We start from the raw sequence: 13,212 nt of genomic DNA on the forward strand, positions 1-13,212 counted from the left end.
CTGTTCGCTCCGCTGCTGCCCATAAGGTGTGCGGGACCCTGACACACTGCTGAGCGTTGTGCAACCTGAGCTGAGTGGCATCAGGCCACCCAGCTGGGCTTCTGAGCACCTGCAGTCACCACACCGTCTCTTCCTGGACAGGGACATCCCTGCCCACAACGGTCACCACAGCCCATGAGAGCAGACAGCCTGCAGGAGGCCCAGGTAGAGACAGCTCCCATTTCATCCCCTTCAGGACAGTCTGGACAGCGGCCATAAGACCGGCTCTGTCCACAGTCCTCAGGGGTGGGGGGTCAGGACCGCGGCGATGATAAAGGCTCCTCGTTTCACCCAGGCGGGCCTTCTGGGGTTCTCTCTCAGCCAGGCCGTGCCTCCTTTGGGGGCTGCAGGCTCTGGACATGGGCAGCAGGGCCTGAGTTCTGTCCCCAGGAGCCTGGCTCCCTGTGCCTGGAGTGTGTTTCCACGTCTGCAAAGAGACCCTGGTCTACTCACTGGCAGGCAACCGAGAGGACCGAGTGAAGTGAGGGCTGAGAGAGCCCTGGGCATGGGGAAGCGGCACCCGGCAGAGCCAGAGGGGTGGCCTGGCCTCAGGGACCTGGGGCCCTGACTCGGCTGGCTGGGACGGGCACCCACCCTGGAAGAGGTTGTAGTCGGACCATAGGCAGAGCTGGCCATCCCGCATGTAGAAGGCGTCCACCACGATGGTCAGCAACTTCCGGTACTCGAGGCATCCCGACAGAACTTCCAAAATGAACGCCTGCTTCTGGGGGCTCAGAGTCTGGAAGAGAAACAGGCCAGGAGGGGGCTGCTGGCCAGGGCCGGGGGAGAGGGCAGTGGACTCCAGATGTGGGTATCGGGGCCCCTGGAGGGCTGAAAACAAGGAGCAAGAGTGGGGGGTAGGTGCCCCAATGCGCTCGGGAAGAGCTGTTAGTGCAGCATCCCAGGGCGGTCAGGACAGTGGGAATATGCAGAAAATGCAGAAAATACCTGTACCTTGTACCGGAAGTTCAAGGCGCTGGTGTGTGCAGTGGTGGAAGTGGGGACCACCTTGCCATCTACAGCCGGGAACGGCTGGGTACATGTAGCTCACCATGTCCGGTGAGTATGACACAGCCATGAAAATGGCGTTCCTTGAAAACTTACCAAACTTACAAAGTAGTTAACACAGTATAAAACGAAAATGGAGACCATGACCCCAACAGACGTAAAATACATCAAAATACACTTTAACCAGCAGTGACATTATTATTTTTTTTGCCAATCAATTAGATAAATTTTGGTATCCCATTGTTTTATTTTGGATTTTTGTTTATTACTAGTGAAATTTTTATGTCTACTGGACATTTATGTGTATTTTTTTACTGTGAATTACCAATTTATATTCCTGGCTAACTTCTTTATTGGGACAATCTTTTTCTTAGTAATTTTTATGAGTTCTTTATATATTAAGGCAACTAACAGGGTCATAAATGTAATAGTTATTTATTGTGAGTTTATAATTTGCCTTTTAACTTTGTGTAAAATATTTTTTGGCATATGGAAGTTTTACTTTCTTTGAGGTCAAATCTTTTCCTTTGTGATGTTTTTACGCTGAAAGAACGGCGGAGGGGCAGCCGGATGGCTCAGTTGGTTAGAGTGCGAGCTCTGAACAAGGTTGCTGGTTCAATTCCCACATGGGATGGTGGGCTGCACCCCGTGCAACTAAAGGTTGAAAACAGGGATTGGACTTGGAGCTGAGCTGTGCCCTCCACAATTAGAATGAAGGACAACAACTTGGAGCTGGTTGGCCCTGGAGAAACACAGTGTTCCCCAATTTAAAAAAAAAAAAGAAAACCATGAAGCAATGAGATCACCTGAGGGACCCTGGACAAGCCACAGGACCTTGGGAGCCTCGGAGTGTGAGTGGGACTCTCTAGATGCTGTCTTGGCAGATGGTGTCATTGTCACTCCTTCCAGAGTCTCCAACCGCTCTGCCTCCGGGTTCTGCTGACACACTTGCAGGAGAATGGGAGGGGAAGGGACACAAAGCCTCTCTCGCTCCCTGGGCAGAGGTGGGAGATGCCACCCTGGATGGTGGCCCGTCTGCGGCAGCAGCTCCCTGCTGTCCTGACCTGGGACTCGTGGAGCACAGTCGGGGGGCACACAAGAAAGCCAGGCCACTCCCAGACTCGTGTTCTGCACCCTTCCCCCAGCTCTGGAATGAAATCTCTTGTGTCCATCAGGTGTGGGACTGGCTTCGGGTTCCTGCTGGTGCAGGTAGTCACGATCTCTTGCCCACAGCCCCCACCGAGGGCTCCAGGCAGGGCCCTCCTCCACGCTCCAGTGTCTCCAATGTGGGAGGGCCTCAGGGCCCAACCCTGCCACCTTACTTCTTCATTATCTGCATCTCCTCGTCAAGGCTGAAAATGTGCTGAGTCCAGATGTGCGCCCGCTGGCCCTCTGTCCGCTCCTGCCCCACTTGGACCTCTGAGGCTCTGCCCAGTCCTGCCCCTCCGGCCTGCCCAGCTCAGTAACTACACCCTGCTCTAGCTGCTCAGACCAAACCCCAGGAGTTCTTGCTGCCACCTGTCTCGCTTTCACTGCTGTGGCCCATCATCCATCTGGGAGGGCGTCCCAGCTGCTCCCTGGCTTCTCCTCTTGCCCCCTCTCCAGTCTATTTCCAACCCAGTCGCCACCTGGTTCTTTTAAAATGGAAGTCAGATTATGTCCATTTTTCCTCAGAACCTTCCAGAAGAGTTCTTATGATGGCCAGTGAGGTCCTGTGTAGGCTGGCCAGCTCCAAGTTCCCACTCTAGTTGCACAGGCCTCCCTCTGTGTCTCCAACATGTGGGATGCCTCAGGGCCTCCGTGCTGGTTGTTCCTTCTGTCTGCAGTGCTCTTCCCAGCACTCTTGCTCCCCTACTCCCGTTGGGTCTTTTCTCAGATGCTACCTGACCTGAGATGCTTCTGACCACCCCTCGTGGTCAGACATTGCCCAGCCCCCTCACCTGGCAGCACACACTGCTGGTTTATGGCTCCTTCCTGCTAGAACGTCAGCGGGGTGCTCACTAGACAGGGAACGGAACACTCTGCCTGCATGGGAGGTTGGGATGGGGGTGGGGGCTCCTGCTCTGGGTCAGCTCTGGTCTCAGCAACCAGGCTCATGCCTCAGTTTCCCTCTTAGGTTCCCCTGACCCCTGTGCTGCATCCACACTGGAGGGCACCAGCCCCAGCCAGGACACAGTGCCCCCTTTCAAATGACTGTGTTTTGTCAAAGGAAGCCAGGGCTGGGGGCAGGCAGGTCAGAAAGCAGCGTGTCAGCAGGGCTGGCACGGAGGGTGCCCTGAGTCAGCTCTGCCTGAGCTGAGGCTGTATGACTTTGCAGGATGCCTGCCGACAGCTGCCTCTGCCTGCGGGGCTCAGACAACAGCGACTCCACTTCTCATTAATTGCGTCTGCGTTTGGGAAGTGTATGTATTTTTAATAAGGTCAGATCCTTGAGCCCACAGGCCCTGATACCATCAGCCCCCAGGCAAGGTTGGGCAGGGCTGCACTGAGCCAAGGGGTCCTGGAGACGCAGAGCCAAGCAGGAAATGACACCCAGGCTGGGCCCATGGCCAGGTCCTCACCACCGGGGAAGATCAGCACTGCCGGTTAGAGACGAGACTGAGGCCCCAGGGATGACACAGGTCCGAGGGTGCTGAGCCCTAGACCAGGTCCCCTGGCTGGGCCAGCAGAGGGTTGCTGGGGCCGGGCGGGGCGGGCTGTCTCCCAGAGCAGGCAGGGTGAGGCCTAGATCGTGCTGAGAAGGCCCCTAACTCTGGGCTGGCCCCGGTTCCTGAGGCCAGAGGGCTGCGGCTGCCCAACGAGCCTCTGAGCTTAGGAAACAATCTTGGGCCTTGGCCAGGTTCAGGACTCCCAGTCTGCGGACCCCAGACAACCCCTCCTCCCCGGGGGAGCAGCAAGCACTCTGATAACAGCCTTATGGGCAATTGTGGGAGGGGGAACCTGAGGCCCGCTGCCGACTTTTCACAATGACTAGCTGCCTTCTACGGGAGTCACTCAGAGTTCCCAGACTGAGTTTGTCTGCTGGAAGCACAGGGTTAGGACAGAGCTAGATCAAGATCGAGGACAGGGAGAGGGCCTGGATGCTGATTGAACCGCAAACAGGACTTGTAGTTCATGTCACCAATACCTGAGGGGGCTCCTGCCAATCAGTGACGCAAAGGCTGAAGTCAGAAAAGCCGGCCAAGGAAACCGAGGCTGCTGGATGCCCACACAGGCCCTCTCCCTCTCTTCCTGCACAATGGAAGACCGCCATCTCCTCAGGGATGGTGATGTGCCCAGATAAACGGTTTTCCTTTGCTGCTGATGGAACCATGTGCCACATGGCTTCAGTCAGGGAGACTGAATGGCAAATTGCTAGGTGTGGCCTCCAAAAAATCTCCTTGAAATTTAGGCAGATTCAGTTGGCACCTGCCTCATGCTGTCTGCCTTTCTCCTCCTCTCACCTGGGATATGCGTGCGAGGCTGGAGGGAGGGCAGCCATTTTGTGACTACAAGGTACGTTCGAAGGATGGCGAAGCAGAGAGGAGGGAGAATGAGTCCCTGAGGGCAGCACGGAGCTGCTGAAGGCCTTGCACTGCTTGTCTGCATGCGGGTTCTTGTGTGAGCAAAGACACCCCTCATGTCTTTAAGCCACTGCTTATCTGGATTTTGTTATAGCCAAACCCAGTCTCCTAGCGGATACAGGTCCAAGCAGATAGTTCAGATATGAAGAAATACATATCATTTCAAGACTCATGAAAACCACACAAGAAAAGTGCTGATAACAACTACACCAAGCGCCTTCTCCCACCTATTTAGCCGGCAAAAATAAAAATGTTTGTTAGCACACTACGTAAGCAGGCTTTAGGGGAACAAGACTCCACACCTTCTGGGGAGAGTGTCAATGTGTAGATCTCCATGAAGGGTCAACTGGCAGTATGTACTGAGATCACGAGGGCCAGTACTTTGTCACTGAAAATCTGTGTTTGCTGGGACCCTGGGTCCCTGGGTCCCAGCACCTGCCCAGGTGCAGAGGGACACGCGGACTAGTCAGTGCCCGGTGGTTTGTAACAGCAAAAGACTGAGACAAGTACAAGCCCATGGACGGGGGATGGCACAGCAGGCAGCAGGATGTGGGACGAGCCCCTGAGCCCCTGTGCAGGACTGGGTTACAATTGCCACCATCTTGTAAGACTTCTAAAAAATGTATACTGTATATAATTTATATATACACAGTATGTGTCATTTTTATGTATGTTATGTAAGTTAGGATTATCTTTGTCAGATCTTGTATCTATGCAAGACAGGCCTGGACAGCCTCTGGAAGGAGCTCGGGGCACTGGTCTCTACCTCCTGGAAGGGTTGGGTGAGGGGAGTGCCCCATTGGATACTGTGCGAACCTTTGGATTTTGGATCTCTGATGTCAATACATCAGGTATTAAAAAAAAATTTCCTGGGATGGCCAGTTAGCTCAGTGGGTTAGAGTGCGATGCTTGTAACACCAGGGTCGTCGGTTTGATCCCCGCCTGGGCCAGTGTGAACTGCACCCTCCACAACTAGATTGAAACAACCACCTGACTTGGAGCTGATAGGTCCTGAAAAAACACACTTAAAATAAAAGTTAAAAAAAAATTTTTTTGAGCCCAAGTTTTCTCTGAAACCATTGACAAAAAAGTGAAAACAGGCCTTCTGCAACTTGGCCACGCCTCATTGTCATTTGAAATGCCATTAGGACCACCCCAAGGGAAGTCCCTCAGAGGGCCTGAGGCTGCTCCATGTGTGCCTGCGCATGTGTGTTGGGCGGGTGGTCCCCGGACTTAAGTCTGCAGAGGCTCAGGTCACCACGTGCCCCAAATCCACACCTCCTTGGACCCCATGGACCACTCGCTGCACCAGGCCTCACCTGACCATCTCAACTGCCCTCCTCTGTACCCAGGAGCCAGCATTTCAGCAGCCCCTCTGGGTGTCCCAACCTGGCTTCCCCGTCCTCCCTAGGCTGTAGGACTTTCCCGGGCTGCTGTAACAAATTACCACAAACTTGACAGCTGAAAACAACAGAATTCGCTCACAGTTCTGGAGGCCAGAAGTCCAAAACTGAGGTGTCGGGGGTCGGTTGCTTGTTGGAGGGTCAGAGGGAGAGTCACACCACGCCTGGAGGATCCGTCATTCAGTCCCTGCCTCTGTGGTCACACTGCCTTCTTGCTGCATCTCTGTGTGATCGATGGCGTTCTCCTCTCTGTGGGTATGTGTCCAAATCTCCCTCTTCTTATAAAGACACTAGGCATTAAATTTGGGGTTCATCCTAAATCAAGGATGACCTCATCTCGAGATTCTTAATTACATCTGCAAAGGTGGCATTTCCAAATAAAGTCACATTCGCAGGTAACTGGGAGTGAGTACTTCAACATATCTTTTTGTGGGTACAACTGAACCCCACAACCCTGCCCTTCCCTAGATTGCCCATTGCTTTGTGTACCATTGGCAGTCTCGAGCCTGGCCTAACAAAACCATGCCAATTCTGACAACTGGAGATACACCTGCGACGTCCGAACCTATCAGTGTCCCCTGCACCGTCCTGCCTGGACTTACCAGGTGCTTTTGAAAAGATCTGAAGGGACCAGTGCATCTGACAAGAAGCTGCCTCTCACCTGCTGCGAGCACAGCGCCCACCTTAGAGCCGCCAGGGTGCCTCTGGGAAGAGTCGGCGTGCTGCTGGTTTCAGAGAGTCGGCGTGATGGGCTCCCTCACTCCAGACACACACATTACTGTCATCACGCCAGGTTCATCAGGTAACAACTGGGATTCATTCACCATTAATGATCCACTGGCTGTGGAGGAAAATCCCTCACACGATTTGTTGTAACAAACCTAACTTTCTGTCATGGTGATTACTGAGAAATAAACACATTACTACTTTAGCCTGAGCGGTGGGGACAGCTAAGGAGAGCAAGATGCCCTGAGGTCCCTTTGGAAACATCAGGTTAGATGGTGGAGCTGCAGGGTCTTGGGGTCTAGAGGAAATTTTTTTTTTAAAGATTTTTGTTGGGGAAGGGGAACAGGACTTTATTGGGCAACAGTGTGTACTTCCAGGACATTTTTCCAAGTCAAGTTGTTGTCCTTTCAATCTTAGTTGTGGAGGGCACAGCTCAGCTCCAGGTCCAGTTGCCGTTGCTAGTTGCAGGGGGCGCAGCCCACCATCCCTTGTGGGAGTTGAGGAATAGAACTGGCAACCTTGTGGTTGAGAGCCCACTGGCCCATGTGGGAATCGAACTGGTAGCCTTCAGAGTTAGGAGCATGGAGCTCCAACCGCCTGAGCCACCGGACTGGCCCCAGAGGAAATTTTTTAAAAGACGGTGGCAGATGGGGAAAACCCAGAGAGGAGTGAGGGCCGCAAGCCAGAGGGAGCTGCTAGGGTCACACCTGGAGCAGCCAGAGGGGTGGGCTGCAGGCAGGCAGGCAGCAGGGATGGGGGTGCACTGAGCTGCATGAGGGTGCTGGGGGCCTTTCAGCTGGGGCAGAGAAGGATTGTGGATGAGCCTGGCCTTTCGCTGTTTTCATCATTTCCCCTCAATGCTTCAGGTCTTAGGGAAAGAGTTTGAGAGGGGGTGCAGCGGGGTGGGGAGGAATGCTCCTCCAGGCTGAATTGGGTCAGGGTCTCAAGCTTTGTCTCTCAGGCTCCTGGAACCCTTCCAGCCCTATATAGTCCACTGCCCAGGGCCCTGGCCCCTCCTGCAGGACAGTGACTGCCTGCCCTGTACCCCCCAAGGCTTTCTGGCTGCCGCACTGTCACGCGGGGCGGCCTGAGGGGGCTCAGCTCCCGCTCCCCACATAAGAACGCAGGATATGGTGAGGCCAAAAAGGAACACCCACAGAGCCATAGGTAGGGGAGTCATATCACTATAGTCTCACTGGCGGCTGGGTTGGAGACACAGGAGGCGAGAGCCACAGAATCCGCAATCCGCATTCCGGCACACTCCTCTGTGCTAACTACAATCTGCTCTTGCCAGCCACCATCTTCTTGCTAGCCCCCATTTTCTGCTAGCGTAGCCACGGCAGTTTTATTAGTTGCCAATGGCTCACTGGTTACAGCTGACGGCCAACTAGCCACAGCTGACAGCCATCTACTACCCGAATCGGCACCTTTCCATGTGAGGCCGAGAGCCTGGAAACTGTACTCCTGGCTCTGTCCCCACACGCACTACATGGCTGCTGATATAGGAGGAAAACCCCCATCCTACCCTGAGGTGGCACAGCAGACGCCACACCTGAGCAGGAAGGAGGCTGGGGGCCGCCCCAGGGGGCTACAAGCACTCGTAGGCCCCATTAAAGCAACAGCCCGGCTGCAGTTGGCAATTAAGGCAAACACCATCATGAATGCACTTGCCACAGCAACCTCCCTTCTGGCGGGCACAGGCCTCCCTTCCAGCTCGTGATGGTGACTGGTGGGCACAGGCCCTGTGGCAATCCCGGAATGTTGCCCTAGGTGGACTGGGACTTCTCTGTGTGCCCCATCCAACAGGGCCCACGCCCCCAGGGCCTGAGGTGGGACCCCTGCAACGTAGGCCCCTGCCCCATGGAGAGACAGATGGACTGGGGTCAGAGCCCCAGGTGACAGGGAGACCCCGAGGCTGCTGTACTAGAGCGACGAGGGATCTGAGAGGCCAGGGCAGGGACTCCAGCCATCGGTCTCTGTGTGGACTTGAAATGGGAGAGAAAGACAGAGACCACCTGGGGCTGGGGCCAAGCACAGGGCTGCAGGGCCAGCCCGAGGGCGGCGCCTTCACTTCTTCAGGTGTGGGTGGGAAGATGACGAGCCTCACTGCCAGTGTTTCTCATCACAGAGCAGTCTGGTGCATATTCTGGGCGCCAGGAACACCTCCCAGGGCAAAGAGGGGAGGGCACCTGTGGAAACACTGTCAGCCACCATTGTAACTTAGAAATGTAGGACGGGCGGCATTTGGATAGCTAGGACCCGCCGAGAGGGAAAACAGCTGTCAGGAAGGAACTTGATGTCCTTTCCGGGGAAGTAAACAGCTACCTGTCAGGCCTCACTGACCAGCCTCCCAGGAGCCCTGAGGCACCACTCTGACCCTACCTGCAGGCAGGTAGATGCGGCCTCCAGAAACTGCTCCGGACTGTCCTTCTTAGGTTTAAATTTGTCCAGCTGCTCAATCACAGTTTCAATGCACTCTCCGTAGTAGGCCATCTTCCAAGGGAGAGACCCTAAAAACAAACAGGGACAGGTCACACCCGCCAGGCCCCTGGGCTCTCAGCTCACTGGGTGGCAGAAGTGGTTGCAGGGCACTCACTGGTGAGGGGTGTTGGATGGAAGTGGTGACCCCAGCAGGGGGAGCTCCCCGGGCTACTTCCTGGACGGTCCCTGCAGGCCTCAGCTGCCCCCCACACTCCCCAAGCCCTACAACCGTGCACAGCTGGGCTCAGCACTGGGAGGGGCCAAGCTAGAGAGTGAGGCCCCTCTTGGCTGGCATCAGAGCACCCCTTAGCCCAGCCGGGGTCTGGCCGTGGTTACACAGGGAGCCCTGCACAGACAGGTGCGGGTGTGTGTGTGACCTGATCACAGAAGGATGGGGCAAGAAGAACCTCAAGTCACCAGGTTCGACACCCCCATTTTAAAGGTGAGGGACCAAGACCCAGAGAGAGAGCACAGCTGGTGGTGGCCAGGTCTCACATAGGCTCTGAGAACTTTGGAGACACCTGAGCTGGAGGTGGCCAGCGTGCCCAGGACCCCCTCTGGGAGACCTTGGAGAAACTGCTTGGGGTGGGGCTGGGGCCCCAGGAATCGGATCTAACGGGTGGCCCCCAAATTGCCCTCAGAGGGGGATGGCCGGGCCCATGATGGGCTCCCTTCCCATCCCCCCTCTCTTGTTCCATGTTGATTGAGCCCCCTCTGGGCCCCCATGGTGCTGGCCCCCCTGGCCACCAGCTATTGGCAAAGCCAGACTTCTCATGTCCTCGGGACAGCAGGGGCACCTCTCCTCCACCCCCAACAAGCTGGAATGGCTCCGGATAGCAGCCCCCAGGCTGGTTGATTCCCTCCTCTTCCCTCCCATCACTTTAAAGAGAACGAGGGTCAGAAGCCACCAGGCGCTCCAGGGTGGGATGGGCCACCTGGAGAGCAGGACACACACCATTTTCCACAAAAGAGCAGCCCCTCGTCTGTGGCTCTATGGGGTGGGTTGTCTGCTCTGCCAGGGACTACTGGCAGGATATGGGAGCGGTCCCCACCCTCTGACAGGCAGGGCCAAGTGAGGTGGGCACTGAGGAGGCAGACCGGAGGAGGCAGAGGTGTGGGAGGTGCAGAAGCGCCTTGGGAGGCTGTGGATGCTGCTGGTTTAGCGGCTGTGAGCCCTGGGTTTTACACAGCAGCTGCGATCGTGGGCAGCAAGGCGTGACCCTGCAGCCTGGGCCCTGACCCTGCTGCCCCCTTTGGGTGGGTTTCTGCCCTGCCCCACCCCTTGTCCTGGTGGTCCCACCCTGGCTTGGATCCACCACCCTCCCCTGCCCACTCTGGCCGTGGCATCACTGTCCACACAGAGGCCTGCAGCCCTCACGCACGGGCCCGACTCTGGGGTCTCGTTGTCCCATTCCTGCTCACTCCTTAGGAAAACGATCCCAGATACCCCAGACTTCCCTGGGGAACCCAAGGCAGCACTGGAGGTGTGGGGGTCTGGGCTCAGGGAGCAGTGTCTGCCCAGGTCCCACTCCTAGCTCCCCTCCTCGGAGCTTGGCCCTCAGAGCGGGGCAATTCTGGGCCTGGGTCCCTGGAAGGAAAGCTGACTCTGGGAGAAGGACTGGAAAGGCCCTATTTCCGGGGTTTGCAGTCTCTGCCCTAGTGTGGCTGATGGACAAAGGACCTTTTCAAGGCCACCGAGAGCGGCTCCTCACACTGCCCACCCCTCCTCTGGCATCAGAGCTCGCTGGGCGGGCGGAGCAGGGAAGCCTCTGGGCGCTGGGGGCAGTCTTGCGCTCGGGGTGAGCCCCTCATAACTGGTTTCTTGTGTTCACACAAGCCCTCTGCCCCAGACTCAGGGCTAAGAGGCCATGGGGCGTCACCAGGTCTCCCAGACGCAGCCCCCCTCACCCCACCTTCCTTCCAGGCAGGTCTTCCTGATGGACTGGACAGTGTAGGGCTAAGCCTGGGCCGGGCGGGCGGGCGGGGCAGGTGGGGTAGGTTTGGGGAGAAGTGGTCAGGTCAGGGGAGTCTCCCCGCACCCATCCGTCACTAACAAATCCCCCACATTCTCGCCCACCTCCAGACCCCATGGGGCCTCAGCACATCCACCCTTCATAGCCTGGGATCACAGTCCCTGGGGCCTTCCTCCCCCCTTCCTCCCGTCCACACGGGCTTCTTACTGACTCAGAAGCCCCCTCACATGTATCCTCTGACCTCAAATGCTCTCCTTTCACCTCTCCCTGAGCTCTTAGGCGTCCCTCAATGCCTGGTTCAAATATCACCACCTGTGACGCCTTCCTTGCCTCCTCCCTTAGCTCTTCCCTTCTCTGTGCCTCCTCTGAAGTTATCCAAAGTCCCATTACATGGCGTTGAGCGGTGGTACAGGCCCTGCTTTATCACCCCTGAGGCCCTGGTCCTTACCCCAGAGCTGACACCCTGCAGGTGTTGTGGAAATGTCTGGGGAATGAATGATGGACTGTGAAAATGTACAGAAGGACCCAGTACCCTAAGCAGTGTTCTTAGTTTTAATCTGAAAGACACCTTTGGCATCCGAGGATAGACCTACCCTAAAGGCTATCTTAGTGCATTTTTGAGCCCTTCTTCCGCAGATGCTACAGTTCAACAGACTTCAGTTTTAGGGTCACAATTACCTGGAAAATAACAGATGCCACAAGAATGTTGACTAAGCAAGTCAATATGGAAGAGAACAAACCGTGTTGAGCCCGGGGTTGGGTTGGGGGTCAGACTCCCCATCCCCACAGGGGGATTTGCTATCTGTGTGAGTCCCCTGAGCCCAGGCTGGGTTCTAAAGTTCTCCCAGGCTCTGCCTGACCCCCATGACCTCTCAGGGTGAGCTCCAACTGTGGGAAAGAGGCACCCACGTCAACGTGATAAAGGAAAATAGCATCCAAACCCTCTGGAGCTCACAGGAAAGGAATAAACGTCCGTAAAATGTCTGTTTTTACAGAAATGACTCTGGGATGCAATTTTTCTTGCCTACCCCCAGAACGGTCAGGTGGGGGGCTGTTCTGGGAGGGGCCTCAACCTGCTTTCCAGTGTGTGCCTTGGACTGGGCTCCGCCTAGAGGAGCCAGGTCCATCCATCCTGCATCTGATGTGTGTGGTCTGCGTGGGTGTAGCAGGAGCCAGAACATTCTGGAGAAAGGATGATCCAAAGGGCCCTTTGGTGGTGAGGCACACCCAGGCCCTCCCCCAGTCCAGAGTGTGACCAGATGGATGAACCCGAAGCAATGAGTGGGTGAGCCTGGGGAGGGTGCAGAGAGGAGTCTGCAGGGGCCGTGGGCAGGAGACAGAGGTGCTCGCGGAGCCAGGCTGGGCTTGAACGTCCCTCCTGCAACTCTGGCTCAGAGCAGCTACATCGTGAGGGTGGGCACCAGGAAAAGAGACGCTTGTGTTGTGCATTCCCACGGACACCAGCCTATGAACTTCATCAAAACACTTACATCTTTGGGTAGGAAATAGGCATTCATGTCCACCTAACTCTGAAGGATGCTGTCAGCACCTCAGCTTTATTTCAGTGGTATAAAGGTATACGTGTGGGAAGAGGGGTGGATCCCCATGGATTGATTGTTTTGGTATTGATATTTAACTTCACTAATTAGGACTTGACTGTCTCATATTTAAGGGAACTTTAAAGGTGGGCTGGACCAACACTTCTCTTTTCTTCGCAAATCCTCTATAGACAGAAACGAGATTCCATGAGGAGATTTAAATTCTATCAGACACAAACTAGTTCAATGTTCAACCACCAGAGAGGCTTCATTGACATAGATCCCAAATGTGTGTTAATTAAAATATATCCTTTCCCTGGCTTTTAATTCTGATTAAAGCTAGTCTCCTAAGGATTTCTGCCAAGTCATGCTCTGACGGCTTGTGCTTAAAGTACAGGCCCACCCGGCAGGTTTTGCTGCTTGTTTTTCAATCAGCACTCTCCCTTTCCTCCTAACAAAACCCCTCGTTTTCAGTTGTTCC

The 13,212-nt window shown here is 55.5% G+C and overlaps 1 protein-coding gene across 1 annotated transcript in view; it reads right to left on the bottom strand.

Annotated features, from left to right (window-relative positions):
- CFAP99 (cilia and flagella associated protein 99) overlaps window positions 1-13,212 on the bottom strand; it is a 34,853-nt gene that overhangs the window by 19,529 nt on the left and 2,112 nt on the right. The window contains exons 2-3 of the mRNA XM_033105415.1: window positions 9,122-9,249; window positions 634-778 (exon numbers count right to left, since the gene is read on the bottom strand). Of these exons, the coding sequence (XP_032961306.1) occupies window positions 634-778; window positions 9,122-9,232 (256 nt within the window). The 5' untranslated portion in view covers window positions 9,233-9,249. The remainder of the gene's footprint in view (window positions 1-633; window positions 779-9,121; window positions 9,250-13,212) is intronic.

Source organism: Rhinolophus ferrumequinum, chromosome 5 (assembly GCF_004115265.2).
Source record: "Rhinolophus ferrumequinum isolate MPI-CBG mRhiFer1 chromosome 5, mRhiFer1_v1.p, whole genome shotgun sequence".
NCBI lineage: Eukaryota > Metazoa > Chordata > Mammalia > Chiroptera > Rhinolophidae > Rhinolophus > Rhinolophus ferrumequinum.